The sequence below is a fragment of the Echinops telfairi genome, unplaced genomic scaffold (genome assembly GCF_000313985.2).
Source record: "Echinops telfairi isolate 266 unplaced genomic scaffold, ASM31398v2 ScPeMD7_25;HRSCAF=90, whole genome shotgun sequence".
Classification (NCBI taxonomy): Eukaryota; Metazoa; Chordata; class Mammalia; order Afrosoricida; family Tenrecidae; genus Echinops; species Echinops telfairi.
The window spans coordinates 26,165,169-26,184,302 of NW_022103922.1; the positions used below are offsets into that span (position 1 = coordinate 26,165,169).

At 40.0% G+C, this 19,134-nt stretch overlaps 1 protein-coding gene across 2 annotated transcripts in view; it reads right to left on the reverse strand.

Annotated features, from left to right (window-relative positions):
• The window catches only part of CAAP1 (caspase activity and apoptosis inhibitor 1), a 40,730-nt gene extending 31,503 nt beyond the window's left edge, over window positions 1-9,227 (reverse strand). Inside the window, exons 1-4 of one of the 2 annotated variants that reach the window (XM_004712353.2) lie at window positions 8,872-9,227; window positions 5,351-5,551; window positions 4,267-4,351; window positions 3,392-3,467 (exon numbers count right to left, since the gene is read on the reverse strand). In XM_004712353.2, coding sequence (XP_004712410.1) covers window positions 3,392-3,467; window positions 4,267-4,351; window positions 5,351-5,551; window positions 8,872-9,177 — 668 coding nt within the window. In that variant the 5' untranslated portion in view covers window positions 9,178-9,227. The remainder of the gene's footprint in view (window positions 1-3,391; window positions 3,468-4,266; window positions 4,352-5,350; window positions 5,552-8,871) is intronic. The other variant, XM_045289253.1, reaches the window with a different exon arrangement.
• Window positions 9,228-19,134: the final 9,907 nt, after the last annotated feature.

Consider the following 19,134-nt stretch of genomic DNA (forward strand, 5'->3'; position numbering starts at 1 on the left):
AAGGGGAGGGGGAAAAAAAGGAAAATGAGCTGATTCCGGGAACCCAAGAGGCAAGCAAATTTTGGGAATAATGAGGGCAACAAATGTATAGATGTGTTTTATACAATTGATCTATGTATTGTGATGAATTGTATGAGCCCCAATAAATTGATTAAAAAATAATATCATCATCAAAGGGCAATAGAAAAAAAAAAGATGACAATGTGAGGGGAGATAAAAGTGTAAAGGTAATTTCAGAATATAGCTTCATTAGTGTAAAGTACTTCTGCACATTCAAATCTTTACTGGAATAAATGAAACTAAAATACATAGGGAGTTCCTAAGTGATGCAAACAGTTAAAGCACTCACTGGCTGCCTCCTTAAACTACCCAGGAACAGTTAATAGAGTAGATGCTCTATATACCACACATGCACACCCCTCTTATATTGCATAATGCCACATGTGGCATCTTTTGAGATCTTTCTACCAATGGGATATCTCGTTTGATAAAAACTTTAATGAAGGGGGAAAGGTGGTGCAGGGCAGTGAATTATTTCATGTGGCTCTTCTAGGCAAAGTCTCTTAAATGACCTTGCTCTGGATAGGTCCAGTAGAGAGATTTCATTACCAGCAAGAGGCAGCAGTGGAGCACATTCTTGGGATCTGAGGTCCCTGCGCAGTCAACCTCCTGGATCCAGAAGACAGCTATACCATCAGAGCATCAGCAGCAGAACCAGGAGCCAGAGCAGGGAACCAGGAGCCAGAGCCAGAGCCAGAGTGATGGACTCCCCCACTCATGGAACAAGTAAAGATGAGTGCTTTTTTGCAGGAGGCTGGCTTGTGGGGTGGGTTGCCTCTGGACACTTAATTGGGGAGGCTGGATTGGCTAACCCAAAGAAATGGAGCAGACGGCCTTTGGGTTGAAGCTTATAGCAGAACAGTATGCTCTTTGGGCATTTCTTAGCAGACTTGACAGAACTGTGTGATATGTCCTGATAAACACCTCATCCCTGAGCATTTCTCACTGGCACTACAAGTTATTAGTGTGCTTAATAAACCCTTTCCTCTTGAAATGTGTCTGTGAGTTCTGTGTAGCCATTGCAACGGGTAATGGAACCCAGAGATCAAGTAGAGACGACTACTTAAGACAAAGAGGGGGCTCTGAAAGAAACGATCACAACTTTCATGGATGTTCAATACCACACATCCCTTTTTCTACGTTATTAAAGTGATTTTTGTTCATTAAAATTAAGATGAGAAGGTAAAGACCTATCTATAAGGCGATAAGAAGCTGACACACTGACATAATGGCTGTAAGGTCACCTTTCTTGACCTCCATGTCATCTCCCTTAGTCTCATTTTATAGACTTTGCACAACAAATATTCAGGCCAGAATTTATTCTGTAGCACAAGGAAATACACAACTAATTTTTTGTTCACTCAGAAAGAATCCACTTTCTGATGCTGTCAGTAAGTTTGGGTATTTGAATACAACTTTGGAACAAACTGAGTTCGACAACTGAGGAGGCATCACTGTATGAGATGATCTAAAAACAGTCAGTCTGTTGATAATGAGAAAGCCAAGCAATATGGTGAGTTTCCAAAAGCTTTGCTACAAATAAATAATTTTGGTGCTCTTTAAAGCTGTAACATGAATCAGGACAGATGATCCCCTCAGGACCAGTGTAGAGAGTGGCAATACTGGTAGGGTGGACGGAAGGTGGGGTAGAAAGGGGGAACTGATTAGAAGGATCTACATATAATCCCCTCCCTGGGGGACAGACAACAGAAGAGTGGGTAAAGGGAGATGTCAGACAGTGTAAGACATGACAAAATAACAATAATTTATAAATTATCAAGAGTTTATGAGGGAGGAGTGGGGCAAGAGAGGGAAAAATGAGGAGCTGATACCAAGGGCTCAAGTAGAAAGAAAATGTTTTGAGAATGATGATGGCAACAAATGTGCTTGACACAATGGATGGATGGAGTGTGATAAGAGTTGTATGCGCCCCCAATAAAATGATTTAAAAATTAAAGAGTTGTAACATAAAGTAAAATTCTCCCTCTTCAGTGAGACCTACTCAATAGCACTATTAGAAATGGAAAAAGTACTCAAGATTTTAAGTTAAATATATACTATTTAGTTATTCCACTGCCTCTAATGACTTAATTGTGTACTTGTGGTATAAAACTTTTCTTATTCTAAGCTTTGCAAAATGAGATAAAAATCAGTCTTTGGCAATCACCAAAGAAACTGCTTTTCCAGGCAAAAGTTATCTATAGAGGCTAAAATTCTTGAGAGTGAGTTTGATGAGCAGTGGTAAAGCAGAAAACATTATAATCTAGCACCTTTGACCCCTTGGCCATGCTATCACGGTAGAAAAATTTATTTTAAAACATAAGCATGCTTCTTTTTTGATGAATTTGTTTCAGAACTGTAGGTACTTTTTAGCATCCCACTAATCAAATTATATGTATGTGTAGTTAGGTTTTGCACCAAAGAGAAGTTGAACGGTGAAAGTACCTGCAAATCAGACACGGACAGTAAGTCTCCAATTAACTACACCCAGTAACCTTCGGGGAGTGATTTGGGCAAGAGGGGTAGTTGCACCCTACTGAGAAGAGAGCAGACGCTAAAAAGGACTGTTGTCATCAGGTGCCCTCCCCACAGCCCCCCACTGTGTCATCAGTGGAAACCAGGCACAGGTCTGTGCTCTGGGCTCAGCAGCTTCGTCAGCAGCTGTTACGAACTTCAGGGAATGCTGGTGGCCTAGTGGTTGAGTTGGCTGTGATCTACAACATCGGTACTTCATAAGCACCAGTCAATCCTCGGGAGAGAGATGAAGTCTTCTACTCCTGTAAAGAGTTACAGTCTTGGAAACCCTCAGGGGCAGTTCTAACTTGTCCTATATGATCCCCACGAGTCAGAATTGACTCAATAGCAGTGAGTTTGCTTTTTGTTTTTTTCAGTTGAGTACATATATAAAATGAACCATTTTACCAAGTCATCTGTGAAATGAGTCTACTATAATTGAATAGTATTAGATATGCGGAAGAATTCAATAATATAAAATCACCAGTGCTGTTAACATAGAACCTGGTACATAGTACATGCTGGATAAATGCTAGGTATTACGAAGTATATATCCAAATTCTAAGGAGAGATTTGAATCTCCTTTAGGTTGACATCTGTGTTGTCTTATGTATAATTGTTGGAGAAAACCACATTCATGCTGAAAGCGATTAACTCTATTTTCAGACACCAAAATGAGCAATCAGTATAAGGCTTTCGATCATTACATCAAATCAATTCTTCTACACTGTAGAATTATTTTCTAGAAATAAAACACACAAAACTATCACATGCGTGAGGTATGAAATCAAAATGAAAGTGTTTTTTTTTAACTTACTGACTGACTAAATCAGATCCCATCTTAGAGCCATCATCTGCCTCTTCTTCCATATCAGAATCCATACCATTGTCACCTTATAAACGAAATAAACTATATAAAACATGCTTATAAAAAAAACATCAACATGATTCAATCAGACAAAAATGTCAACTTTAAAAGTGCTGCAGAATAAGGAACTTTATAGTTTTGAAAGGTTACACTTTTTAAATGTTTACATGAGGGGACTTCAAAAAGTTCATGGAAAAGCAAAATTAAAAATTATTTCTAGAAACTGAAGGTATCTACTTTTGTTCCTGCTCTTATATAACTAATACAAATATCACTCCAATGTTCAAGAGGAAAAAGCTTGAATGATATGTAAATTATGTGCCAATAAAACTTTGGGGGGCGGGGGAGCTTGTAAATCCAAAATTCTAGAGATAATAAAAAGTATCACACAAAGAGGAGTCACTTAGGCACACAGGAATGTTGGCAAAGTCTAAGGGATTCCTTTATCTGTGAAAAAGGTCTGAGTAGTGCAGAGATATGCAAAAGGCGATTAAGCTATGAAGACACAGCAGCAAGTAAAAGTTTATTTTAGGAGAAAGTTTGGTCTTTTTAACTATGTATAGCAGTTTGAATAAACCTTTTCTATTTCATTTTACGATGTACAACCTTACACACTTACCTACATACACTTGATTTCGAAAAACTCTACGTCAGCAAACGATGAAATGTTATTCTGACATGTAATCACAAATCTCAACACACAGAGAGCTAAAAAACTCTTCAATGCTACCTATAAATAAGATGTTAATACCCAAAATAAGAAAGGAATACCTTAGAAGTTACATCGAAGACATGTACTAGAATATATAGATATGTATTCTTACCCTCAAGAATCTTCAAGATCTTTTTTTCAGATAGGAGCTCTAGCTGTTCCTGGCATAGTTTTTTAATTTCTTCTATTGAACAGTTCTAAGGAAAGGATATTAAAAAAAAATGCATGTTATGTAATAGAATTCCACCATAAACTAGAAAGCATGTTAAAAAATCCAGTTAACAAAATCTCATAAGAGAACAAATTGTAAGTCTCAAGTAGATTCACAGATATCTTTTTGTATAATGAAATAAGAAAAGAGCCAGTTTAACATGTGAACATTTTATTTAAAAATTGGTGGGAAGATATAAAAGCTTTTTTATCATGAGAGAACAAACTAAAGAATAAATCAAGTGGCTAGAGAGTCTTAATTTCACTTCAGGCAATTCTCTAAAGGATTAAACATTCAAGTCCTGGCTCTATACTTTCCAGATATATGAACATGGTTTACCTTTTCCAAGCTCTTTTTCCACAACTATAAAACCAGAATAATGCTATGTTCTTCCCGTGATAATTTTCACAAGTACATGGAAACACTTGTGAATTCGATGAAATACATTACCTAACAATCATTGTGTAGTTACATAGCAGTCTATTATATTATTTTTTTAAAGCACCAAACGATTCATTATTCCTTCAATTTAATCGCTAGCTCCTGTATTAAGGAACTCTGGTGGCACAGTGGGTTACGTATTGGGCTAACTATAAGGTTAGCAATTCAAACCCACCAGACTCTCTATGGGGGAAAAAGGAGGCTGTTTGCTCCTACAAAGATTTATAATCTTGAAAACCCAAATGGACAGTTCTACTCTGTCCTATTGGGTTGCTGAGTAAAAAATGCAGTGAGTTTCAGTTAACAGAATTATTTCTTTTCAATAAAATTCCTGCCTTCATAGTAAAAGGCCTCATCTTTTTCTTGACAAATATTTAAATACATAAGGCAATTTATGATTCACAAAATCCCTTTTTATGTCTTTTCATGTAACTTGTTCTAATTGAAAACACTCAAGTATAAATTGCATATGTAAGGTGACCACTATGATAAAAGCTGTATTCGCATATATGCATATTGTCTGATATTGTGTACAAGGAAGTACCTTTAACACATCAGGAAGCATCTTCTGTAACTTCTTCTCCCCTATGATACAGAAGCACTGCTGAAGCATTTCTTTTTTGTCTGATATGTAGAAGCTAACTGGTTTTAAAGACACAGTCAGGTCTAGTCCACCTTCTTCAATGTCACTGTGTTCTGCTAACAGTAATTCTTTTTCCAAAGATGGAAAAAGATATTTGGTTTCCTAAAATTGAGAGAGAAAATGAAATATTAAATACTATTCAAAATGTATAAAATATGCATAGGATGCTACATAATAAATTATTCTTCATTAAACATTTCCAAATTCTTGCTTTGAACAGATCTGAAAACCACAGGTTAACTAACCGTACAGTATTCTCTGATCTTACTCTTCATGCTGCAGTTAAATCAGCAACTTGATAATATATTAGGACATAAACATGAACATATACTCAATACTGAATACAATTGTACACTTTTGAAGAATTCAAGTATTCTTCGAGTTGGTCATTCACACCTAAGTCTTCCATGCAAAGGGGCTACAAAAAACTTGCAGAAAAGTTTCATTATCTTTCTATTCCATTTTCCCATGGATTTTTTGAAGCTATGTTGTATATGCAAGAATGAAGCTACGTTCTACCTAAAGACATATAAATAGAAAAGGACAGCAAAACTATAACAAATCACAACTGCTACAATCAAGCAATGCTGCTTGCCAGGGGCTACTTGGTTTCTAAATCTGTTACACACAATATAAACATTCCAAAAGCAGCCAAGTAATTTGTTAATCAATACATTTGGGGGCACTTGTCTCTCTTCTCTCAAATATAACCAGTTTCTCCAAAGCTACTTTTACAGGTTTAAGCTATTATCATCTTTTGCCTAAACTGTTTCAATAACTTACTTACCCGGACTCCCCACAACAAATCTAAGGTCTTTCCAATCTGCTTTCTACAACCAAGAAAACTACGGGGCATTGTGTTCTGTCATGTGGGGCCTCTATGAGTTTGAATCAACTCAAAGGCACCCAACAATATTGGCAATTGGACAAGAAAAGAGAAGGCATTCCAATTGGGGTGAAGGAAGTAAAAAGATCTGTATTTCCAAATATAATAGTATATATACGAAATCCCAAGTGCTCAACTAAAAGAACTATTAAACTAAAAAACGTTCAGCAAAGCTACAGGATACAAATCAATATACATGGGGGGAAGTATTTGCATGGATAGCTGGAAGGAGTTAACTTGTATGGAAATCGGACCAAAAACCAAACCAAACTCACTGGTCATTTAATCCTGACTCATCATGACCCTCTAGGACAGAGTAGAACTTCTCCACGGGTAGGTTTCCATGACTGTAACTCTTTTTAAAAGCCCATGAGTTTCCAACACTGTAACTCTTTACCAGAGTAGAAAGCATCATCTTTCTCCTGAGAAGGGGTTAGTGGATTTGAACCAAGGACCTGGTGCTTACCAGCCCTATGAAATGCCCTAAGACCATTTAACTTATTAACACAAAAGTAAATTATCTTATGAATTCCAGATGAGAACCAACCAACAAACCAAATAGGGTTTATTGCCCCATACTTTAAGTACATGCAGCTCAATTAATTTATGAATAAAATAATGAATAAAAATAAAAGATATGAATAAAATCATTTCATACAGTTGAAGAAGAAAAATTATGCTATCTGAATGCCAGAAAGGTATCTGATTTGTAGAAAACTCTACAACACTCAGAGAACGAGGAATTAAAGACAATCTCCATAATATGATCCAAGATGGAACCCTGGTGACACACTGTGTTAAGCATTTGGGGAGACAAACCACAAGGTTAGCAAGCTGGGGAAGAGGTATGTCAGTCTTGGAAACCCTATAGGGCATTTCTACTCTCTCCTGTCGGTCTTTTGAGCCAGAATCAACTAGCCAGCCATGAACTTGGTTTTTGAGGGACAGACATCATCTTTCATAAGCCTATGGAAAATATTTCTAATGGGATATTAGAAATGACCCCACGAAAGAATGGGAGAGGTAGGCCTACTATCACTGTTATTGTCCAACACTACACTAAAAGCCCAGCCAATGCAAAAAACAACAAAACTTAATTCGCTGCCATCAAGTCAATTCTGACTCATAGGGGCCAAAAGACAAGTCAGCATTCTCTTTGCTCAAATGTTCCTGAGACCTAATTAAAGCTAAAGCTAATGTCCACTGTGGTAGCAAAATACTGGAAGCCTAAATATCCCTCTCACTAAAAAATAAGGGCTAGGTCTAGAAAGACCCTCATCCCAATGACCTGGTGATATTCTCCAATTCAATTTGGGGAGTGGAATCCCAATAAAGCATAAGAGTAAGAATTTATTGAGTGCACACAGAGGGTAAGAAAACGCGAAGGGTTTTGTGTCAAACTGTGGAGTCCTGGCGGTGAACTGGTTTAGCTGCTAACTGCAAGGTGAGCTGTTTAAGCCCACCAGCTGACTTGCTGGAGAAAGACAAGACTGCCTGCTCCTATTAAGATATACAGCCCAAAAACAGTTCACTGTACGTCCGAATCAACTCCATGGCATTGGGCTTTGATTCTGGGGTTGAATCAAGGGAAGCACAAAGAACGATTTTCAAGAGTCTCTCTTTATTTCTTTGCTGTATGAATTTTGTTCAAGCATGTATTCGTGTACTTGTTTTATGATACTATTTTTAAAGGGTTAAAGAACACATTATTTTGCCAGGTCGATGGACAATAAAAAACATGATTCTGACAAAGTCAGATATCTGGGCTGAAATCTACACGCTATTAATTGCTATCTTGGGTACATGTCCTGCCCACAATTTTTTTATCTATGATGTAGAGTTAACCACATCTACTTAAAGGCCAATGAAAAAAGAATACAAAAAGTACCACGGACTGCCAAAAGAACAAACAGATCTGTCTTTGAAGAAGTACAGCCAGAATGCTAATTAGGGGCACAGATGGTGAGAACTTGCCTCACCTACTTTGGACATGTTGTCTAGAGAGATCGGTCCCTGGAGAAGGGCACAATGCTTAGAAAAGTGGAGGGGAAACAAAAAAAAGGAGGCCCTCGGCAAGATGGATTGGCACGGTGGCTGCAAACAATGAGCTCAAGCCTAAGAGCAATTGTGAGGACGGCGCAGGACCGGGCAGTGTTTCATTCTGTGGTACACAGGGTTGCTACGCGGAAGCCAGTCGACAGCACCCGACAACAACAAATTAAAAAGTAAAGCTAAAATGAGAAGTCACGTGTCTGGCTCACCAGGGCATTGATGCCTAGCTCCAAGGGAAATTGATGCATAGCTCCCGCCTCCTGATTTTCAGGCAGAGGGAAGAAACCAGGGATGGGAGGGGTCAAAAGTTGAAAGAAGTTAGCCAGTCAGAAGCTGGTACTTCAAAGCAAACGTTTCGGGATTGGGGAAGGCGCACCTCAGCCCAGGTGGAACCCTAGCCTGATAACGCGAACAGCGAGTAGCGCTCGGCGGCCCTCAGGGACCAAGCAGCAGCCCTGGGAAGCGGCTCGGCAGCCGCACGCACCTGCTGCAGGGACCCCGAGACGCTGGACGACGAGTCAGTGCTCCTTCGCTTCCGCCGCTCGCAGCGCTCCACGCTGCTCCCACCCCAGCAGCTGCCGATGCTCCCACCGCCGGTGACACTGCCACTGACACTGGTGTTCCCACAGCAGGTGACGCTCCCGCAGCCGCTGGTGCTGCCGCAGCCGCTGGTGCTGCCGCTGCCGCTGCTGGCCAGGGTGGGCACCGGGTCCGGCGCTGCGGCGGCCGGGGTGGCTTCCTGGCTGCTTCGCTTGCGCCGCTTCTCCCGGGAAGACTTCTTCCCCGTCATGATCTCCCAGCAGCCACCGTGTAGTGAGAGCCGGCTATCTCTGCAACGACCGAAGAAGCCCCAGAGCCGAGACGTCAGGCCGCGGACGCAGGCGGCGCAGCTTCCTACGTCACTTCCGGTCTCGTCGCACATCGTCCTGAGGCGCAATCGCGATTGGTTCGAGCCGGTCGCTTTTCCTCCCGGAGGCACCTCACAGAGGCGCCTTGAGCTTGCTGCGGTCGGAACCCGCTGGCGGGATGGCTTCCCTGGTCTTTTAATTTTTTCTTTAAAAAAATTTTTTTTTAATTATTGCCGCCGTAAAGGAGGAAAGGGGGAGCTTTAAAACAGCTCTTTGCCTTAGTGAATGGTGACAAGCAACTGCGGACTAACGTAAAGATGTAGTTTCTGCCTCTCATCTTAGTTTTTATGACGCTAAAAGTTATAACGACGAAGATAATTTAGGGGAAACTAAGTTCGACTCATGAAAATCTGAACAAAATATTTTAAAACATTTTAAGTCTTGTGAGTCTCATTTTTCCCCACCAAACTCTTATTTCCCCATGTCGTTTCTAAAGGCACTTTTGACCAGACGTCCCTCTTTTAGCGGGACAGCCCCGATTTTTGGCGCTTTAAAAAAGTCCCGATTTTTTGAAAGAATGCACGACAAGCTAGGGAACGGTCTATTTGGTCCATATAGACCAAAATTTTAATCAAGAACACCACCACCACCCCCGCCCCACCCCGTCAATGGTGTCCCGCTTTAAATCTGGTCAAGTTTTATTTGCAGTTTGAAGAAACGAAAACAAAAACGTTTTATTGTGATTTATTAAAAGCATACAGAGCAAATTGGCTTTCCATTCAACTATTCGTGCAAACGTTGTTTCTTGGCATTAATCTCCACAACGTAACAGCACTCTTGCCCTTTCCTCCCCATGTTGACGGTTTCCGTTTGTTCTATCGTCCCCTGCCTTCTGAGCCGTATCCTGGACAAATGCTGCTCTTTTGATAGGTTTAGGGTTTGGTTTTCATCTTATAGACCTGTGTATGGCTAGGCTACAATTTGAGACAGGGAGTGAGTTCAGTTCCAGGCTTGATGGGTGACTATATTCTAGGGGTTCCAGTAGTCTCCATCCCATCAGCAGGCCTGATACTTTTAATGATTTTAAGTTCTGTTTCACATTCTCTTCTACTCTATCCAGGAACCTTCATCGTGATCCCTTTCAGAGCTATCAGCAGTGTTAGGCAGCCTGTAGGTCTGTCCTCAGGTTGACGTTCACGTGGCCGGTTAGTCTTTCAGAATAATTGCTTATTTTCCCCCTGCCCATTTCCTCGTTTAAATTTTTTTTCAACTATTTACAAATGATTACTTAAACAAAGATCAAGATACATTTACAAATAGGTTTCTATGAGCCATTGTACATCCCCACCCCCTAGGACTCAAGAATGCCTAATATACAAAATCATGGAGTCCTGGTGACATAGTGGGTTGTGCATTCAACATCTAATCACAAGGTCTGCAGTGTGGACCAAGCAGCTACTCCATGTTAGAAAGATGAGGCTGTTTGCTCCCATAAAGATTTAAAGTCTCAGAAACCTAAGGGGCAGGGGTACTCCAATCTATAGGGTACTAGGAATCAGAAGTGAATAGATGGCAATAAGTTTGGGAATATATGTAATTATTAACTCATAACATCTAGCACCTATCAACTGAGTCTTTTATGTATGTGTTTTTTTATTTTTATTATGGTAAATATACATGTAACAAAACATTTGCAATTTCAACATACTTCAGATTAATAATTCAATCAGGTTGTATTATACTGTGCAACCATCACCAGTATATTTGCAAATTTTTCCATCACCCTTTGAAGCTAAGTAGCTCCATTTATGTTTGATTTTCTTCACTCTGTTCTGGATGAGGAGAGGCCAATAGTGGCACCTTAGATGGCTACTTGAAAACTTTTAAGACCCCAGCGACTACTGACTAGAATCAGATGTAGAATATTGCTTTTGTGAGCTCGTTATGCCAACTGACCTTATTGTCCTCCGTTCCAAGGAGCAGTAACCTCAAAGTGAAATACATTTTAAAGAGAACCCTTTATTAGGTCTTAAACAAGACATATCATCCATATGAGAAAGGCAATTAGCATGAAGTCAAACTTCAGTTCAAAAGGATTCAGTCAGTCACATGGCTGCTTACAAAAAACAGGAAAACAAAGCAAATGGTCACAAACTCATGATTAGCAACAGACCAATTCATCACAGTCACAGTCAAGAATACAGAAGCAGGAAAGGGACAATAATAGGAATCTACACTGTTGCAGATTAGAAAAGTTTACCAGATGGGTTTCTGTGTTCTGTTGGATTCTCCAGAAAAACAAAACCAGTGACTCATTTGTATGTCAATAAAAAGATTTATTTCAAGAAAGGGCTCATGCCGTTGTAGAAGTGGAATACATGGTTAAGTCCAGTGCGTTCAAGTCCTTGGATCAGATGTAGGCTGAAGGCGTCTCCTGACTCCCGTAGCTGCAAGGGCTAATGAACCGGAAGCAGGAATCAAGAAGGAAGACCACAGGCTGGTGGATATAGAGCTGGATAAATCCAAGAGCTGCAGAATGAATTCAAGGTTGGCAGACCGCTGATGGCTCCTAGATTGGCAGGCAGTATGAGGAGGTTGACAAACCAGAGGCAGGGTCCAGAAGTGAAAAACCTTCCACACAGCCTATATTGAGTAAGCCACACTCTGAATTTATGTAGACTTCACATGGATTTAGGGCTCCCACAGTAAACCAGTCTTCTGTATAACTCGTTAAAGAATTTAAGGGCCTAAGACATTACAGAATCACAGAAACCTTTATTAAAAATATTAAAATTTGAAGCTATTGTTTCTTGACATACTATCTTAGTCTAAACACCTCTGAAAGGAATTTTTCTGTTTTCAGACTTCTACATGCTTCAATTTACACATTACAATGGCAATGTTGTTCCTTAAAAATATTGCCATCGAGTCAATTTCTATTCATAACCCATAGGACAGAGTAGAACTGCCTCTGGGTTTCTGGGATTATAAATCTTTATGGGAGTTGCAAGCCTCATTATAAGTGGGAATCAACTTAATGGCAGTGACTTGGATGCCCTTATAAGGCTCAAAGTGTGTTCCTTTGAAATGTTAAGTTTAGGGAAAAGCAGCCTAAAGGATTGCAAGATCAAGGCTGTAGGGTGGATGTGGTAAGCATTATTCCTTTGGAAATTTTTCTAAGAAAGTCTTTCTAACTCAACCAAACTCACTGTCAAGTCTATGACTCATGGTGACCCTCTAATACAGGGTAGAATTGCCCCTGTAAATTTCCAAGACTGTAACTCTAGAACAGAAAGTGACTAACTGCTAACCCTTCCAACGCTAACCTTGGCCACCAGGGCTCTTAGACACTCAAAATGTGCAAGGGTTCATTGTCATGATGGAAAAAAATTTCTTGGAACAACTGTCCTGGGCTTTTCCTCACCAATGCAGTTTTCAATTTTCTTTAAATGGCCTCCTAATAAGCCCCTATCATCATCCTGTGTTGGAGAAAATCTGTCAAGATGATTTCTTGAGTCTCCCTGCCTTCCCAACTTCTGAGCTGATCTCTCTGCCTTGAATTGAACTTGCCCTATGCATATCCCCATGGAAGACAGTCTATTGTAGACCTTTTCTTTGAAGGCAGCTAAATAAGCCTAGTACGAGTGATTACTACGAACCCTGGTCTGCAGTCTACTGATTGCAGAGGCATGTCTAGACAGGCTGTGATGGGAATAAGCCTGCGCATGTATGAACTGGAACCTTAGTAGCAATACTTTTTTTACTCAACCTACTGTAACACTTTCGTTTGTTGCCTTCCACTTGAATGTAAGCTCCATGAAAACTTACATTTGTTTAAGTCTGCTCCCCAATAATCCGATGATTTAAATTTAAATTCTATACGTAAGTTCTTAGTAACAATTTTGAATTTTTATTAATGTATGATTGCATTTTCAGATTTATTATTATATGAATTCACTATGCAACACATAGAAGAGTAATCTGACATCACTCAGGCTGCATTCCCGTAGAAATATGAAGGGGCTTCAAAAAGTTCCATTATTTTTCAACTCTATTTTCTCACGAAACTAAATCTTTATAGCAGCAGAAGGGCTCATCTTTCTCCTGTGGAGCAGTGTTCCCAAACTGCTAACCTTGTGGTTAGCAGCCCAATTGCAGGTCGCTACACCTCCAGGGCTCTTCTGTACATTATGGGAGCCATCTCTGACCTTCTCTGGTTACACCAGGGGAAAAGACAATCTATCTCCTGTTGTCATGAGACAGACATCAGACATGCCTCCAATGACATCCTTCCTTACCCTATTCAGCTAACAATCATTATTTCAACATTACCTTTCTGCAGGGTCCGATATTTATTTGCATAGCCATACAGAACTCACAGGCACTATTCACGATTAAGGAGGTTTATTATGGAAGTTAACACATTACCACAAACCAGGATCAGAAAACATTAAGGATAAAGTCATTGGTCCATAGTCCCATCTTCACCCAGTAACCAAGTCTCTCTCCTATCCTCGGCTTCTCAGTCATGTGGCCCCTTAGTATCTGCCTCTGTGGGAAAGTCAGCCCATGGCTCTGCTTTAGTTCAGCTCTTAGCTCTGCCCTTGTGTTTTGTACCCTGGTCTTCTTGCTTTGACCTCTGCTCTTGGCCTAGCTCCTTTGCTCTGCCCTACAGTACCCATGCCTATAGTCTGTCTACTTCATACATAGCTTCATTAGTGGTTCTTCTCAGCTTCTGGGATGGCTATTATACACAGAGGAATGGCTTGAATGAAGATGTGGCCTTTCAACAGGTCAAATCCCCAAAGAAAGAGTGGTACTTGGTTCACACCCTCGGTAGTGATTCAGAATATGCCCACCTTAGTCCTGCTGATTAGCATAAGAGAGAACGCCAACCAAAACTGGATTGTAACCCTGGGCATAAACAAACTAACTCCCCGCCAGGGAGTCCATTCTGACTCACAGCCACCCTGCAGGGCAGGACAGACCTACTCTTACGGGTTTCCGAGATTTTCAGCTACAGGAGCACAAAGCCTTGTCTTTCTCCCAGGAAGCAACTGGTGGTTTTGAATTGCTGACCTTGAGATTATACTCTTATTTTAAAATGATGTAGAAATAAACAAACGTAGCTTGAATTTGTTCCTTTGAAAGCACAGATTTAAAGCGTCCCTGTTATACATAATAAAACTATTATCTTTCTCCATATTATTATGCCAATATAATGTATGGTCACTCTTTTCCAGTGTTTTGTTATTCTTGGCTTGTAGTGCAAATATGTCCTTAGTTTGTATTTTCATTTCTCCATCTGCACGATTACTTAGCAGTACCTTTAAGTTCGGTCTTATACCCCATAGGGATAAGGCAAAGTTGGGCTATGAGGAGCCCTGGTGGAGTAGTGGATTCTCTGTTGGGTTGATAGCCATAGTTCCAACCACCAGATTCTGGGTGGGCAGGAGGTCTGGGATGTATGGGAGGAAAAGATAAGGCTTTCTTATCATAAAGAGTTACAATCTCGGAAACCCAGTTTTACCCTGCCCTATACGGTTATGAGTTGGAATCAACTTGATGGCATTGGTGTATACATGACAGTGGCACTGTTGACTGAGGGGTGGCCTGCGAACCACAGTATCAGTGGTTGAAACCCACTATCGAAGAGAGAACGATGAAAATCTGTTCCCATAAAAATTTACAAAGCTTCCAAGACCCTACAGAGGAGAGGAAAATGTGAGGAGCTGATACCAAGGGCTCAAATAAAAAGAAAATGTTTAGAAAATGATGGCAACATATGTACAAATGTGCTTAACACAATAGATGGATGGATGGTGATAAGAGCTGGATGAGCCCCCAATGAAACGATTAAAAAACAAACAAAAGCCCTATATAGGGCCACTATGAGTTAGTCTCTATGGTAGTGGTAGACAGGCTTGGGTTTATACTCTACAGCAGTGGTTCTCAACCTTCTTAATGCCGCGGCCCTTTCATATAGCTAGTGTTGTGGTGACCCCCCCAACCATAAAATTATTTTCATTGCTACTTCATAACTGTAATTTTGCTACTGTTATGAAATCAGGCGACCCCTATGAAAGGGTGGTTTGACCCACAAAGAGGTCTCAACCCACAGGTTGAGAACCGCTGCTCTACGAGGATGAAGATAAACTCACATTATGCTTATAGAATTTTAAAAACCTAATCTGTTGCCACCAAGTTGATTCTAACTCAGAGAACTGCCCCACGGGTTTTCAAGGTTACAATCCTGACAGGAGCTGGCTGTCCCATCTTCTCCAGGGAAGAAGGGGGTTTGAACTGCAGACTGGCTAACAAGTGAGCACTTTAACCACTATGCCACCAAGGCTTCCATATACAACCAACATATAGTAATTAACATGTTATCAATTTTACTCAATTTGACCATTTTGTATTGCAATTTCACTTGGTGACAGTGGCGAAACCAGGAAGGAAGGGGGGTGTAGAAAGGGGGAATTGATCACAGGGAGCCCATATAACCTCCTCTCTGGGGGACGGGCAGCAGAGGGGTGGGTGAAGGGAGATGCCGGGCAGTGTAATATAAGATACAATAATAATTTATAAATTATCAAGGATACATGGGGGAGAGGGGAGAAGGAAGGGAGGGGGAGGGGAAAAAAGGAAAATGAGCTGATTCCGGGAATCCAAGAGGAAAGCGAATTTTGGGAATAATGAGGGCAACAAATGTATAGATGTGCTTTACACAATTGATCTATGTATTGTGATTAATTGTATGAGCCTCAATAAATTGATTTTTAAAAATGTTTGACTAAAATCCAGCTGCAATTCAGAAGGTAACCATTGCTATGTAACTTGGATTCTCATGGAAATGTTATTACTGTTAAGGCACGTGATTTTTTTTCAAATTTATTAAAATATATCCAGGAATCCCAAATTTAAATGCTAAAACCCCAGCAACTCCCTCCACTTAGGCAGAAAATGGAAAGGATTTGAGTTCGCATTCTCTGTAAGGCTTCCATCACCCATGTGTTAAGAGTTTATATTTCTCATTGGCACTTGTGCGTTACTTGTATTCAAAGTCAAGATCCTGCCTTCTTTAGTACTCTCGGAAAACAAGCATGTTTGAGTATTCTTAATTTTAAAGATTAATCAAATGAGACTTGATTACTACTCTGGGAAGCCGACAGGAAAACAGGTAAACAAAAAATGTAGAAAACTAGGGAAAAAACACAGGAAGTTTTGAGAAATGTTCCTGAATCTGTATTTACATGCTAACAAGTTGGGCTGCAACCCGCAAAGTCAGTTGTTCAAAACCACCAGCCACTCTGCGGGACAAGACAGGGTTTCTACTTCCGTTAACAATGACAGCCTCAGAAACGCATTACAGGGACAGTTAATTCTACCCTGTCCTATAGGGTTGCTGAGTGGGCACCGAGTCGACGGCAGTGAGTATAGGAGCTGCTGGTAGGTGCCACTGAGTTGGTTCCAATACACAGAGATCCTATGTACAACAGCAATAAACACCAGCCGTCCTGCCATCCTTGTCTGAGCCCATTTTTTGCAGCCTCTGTCAATCCTGCCCACTGAGGGTCCTCCTCTTCCTCACTGGCCTACTTTACCAAACATGACGCCCTTCTCCAGGGACTGGTCCAAAGTACAGTATTTGAGACAAAGTCTTGCCAACCTCGCTTCTGTGGATGATTCTGACTCTATCTCCTTCCAAGAAAGATGTTTCTGGTCTTCTGACAGTCCATGGTACTTTCAATTTTCATCACTTTCACCTTGATTCAAATGCATCAATTGTCCTTGTCTTCCTTCCGCCTTGTGCACGCTTCTCATACACACAAGGCAACTGAAAACAGCATGCGTTAGGGTCAGGTGCACCTTTGCCCTCAAAGTGACATTTATGCTCTACAACATGGTAACTAGAAGGCCGTTCTACATCTATCCCCCATTTATTATCTACCCTCTTTTTGACAAAAGGGAAACAACTTTAAGGAAACAATGCAATCAAAACTAAATGGCAGTACACAATACCTAGGAAGTATCCTTGCCCAAACAGCTTAGCCCCATCTAATCAAGCCTCTGGACAAAAACATTCAGTTTGTGAAAACAGATCTGTTACGATGGTCCTAAAATGGTCTCCCATTCCCATCCTCAAGTAATCTATTCTCCTGGCTTCTAATCAATAGAAATGAGGTATTAGGCCAGGATGCTACTTCTACGATCAGATTATAAAGACCAGAGCTAGGAGACACTCTCTTTGACTAGCTTTGATCTATCAAGCCAGCATGTCGGAGAGGACCACACGGCAAACGAAGAGCAGCTTATAACCAAGAGCCAGCCAGGCACCGAGGCTCTCAGTGCACAAAGGGAAAAGAACTGGCCAACCATCTAGGTGAGCTTGAAAATGAACAATCAAGGGAGCTTGCAGCTTCCTCAGATAAGCTTTCAGATGAGACCTCAGTCTGGCCTGAGCCTCATGAGGAACAAGGAGGAACAGTTAAGTTGTGCCTGGATTCCTAGTCTGAAAAGGCTGTAAAGTAATAAATGTGTACTGTTTGAAGGAACTAAATTTGGGGGTGATTTGCTGGGGAGCAATAGATAACATGGGGGGAGGTATTATAAATGCAAACTGTAGAACTCTTCATATTCTGGCATGAAGATGCACTTGAGCAACTATGTAATCTCTTCTGGGTTGATACTTGCACATTTCTGCCCCCTCAGGGCTCCTATTTAAAAAAAAAAATTTAGGACTCTTCTAGATTAAGGGATCTAAAAGACATATAGCCAAATAACTGAATATAATACATAGACGTCAATGATTAGGTGCTGGTTTTTAAAGAAAAGTAAAAAAATGTCTTCTTAGGTTCAAGAGGGAATGGAACAGCTATTGCGTATTATGATATTAGTTAATGTGACTTTCTAATAAAAAATGTCCTTTGAAATGCTTCTTTGCTTAGAAGATATATACTGAAGTGCTGAACTGACTAATGTGTCAGTATATCTACAACTGATTTTTAAATTATTTCAAAATATGAATAGAGATAAATATGGCAAAATATTAATGGTTGAATTTAGTTGAAAAGTATCTGCTCACAGTACTTCTCTATCAACTTTTCTGAATAGATGAATATCCTTGCAAAAATTTGGGAAACAGAAAAAAATGATCCCCTGCTAAATTCTAAGTAAAAAAATTTTTTTGAAAAATTATACTCAAAACATCATGAATAATTTCCTACAGAAAAATACACTCGAATACACCATATTCTTTTTTTGAAGAACATATTGAAGAACATTTCATGATCTCAAAAAGGTACATTATATATCTCAAGATTTCTAGGCAAGATTACACATCCTACATGACTCTACGTGCATTTTAGGAACTCCTTATAAAATAACTGCAAAGAACTCATTATACTTGTTTTATGCCCAGAATTATCTTTTGCCTTTACCATCATTTAAGATTGCTATGAGGTACAAACAAATGTCATTTATTATAAACTCAAGTTAACAGAAAAACAATTACTATGTTTTCTAAAAGCTCAAATGCAGATATCAATAGTTCAGATTTTACAATGTTTCAAATCGTTTTGTCCCTCAAATGTTATTGAAATTTTAAAAAAGTCAAGTGTATTAAAAGGAAACTGAGAACTATTACTGCAACAAGGACAGGAATTCCCTAGGCTGCACACTCCAAGTGATTTGGCAGTGCACACGAAGTCTCAAAACAGCACCTTAATGTCTTAACTAATTCCACGCATAAATTTTATGCCGAGGCAATAAACCAACTATACAGCTCTGATTTCCAGGATTTGTCACAGCTTTGCTTGGTAACAGAAAAGTTCAATGACAGGAAATGAGCATATCCATATAATCCAAAGTATGTGTACTGTCGGGGTTCAGTTTGAACA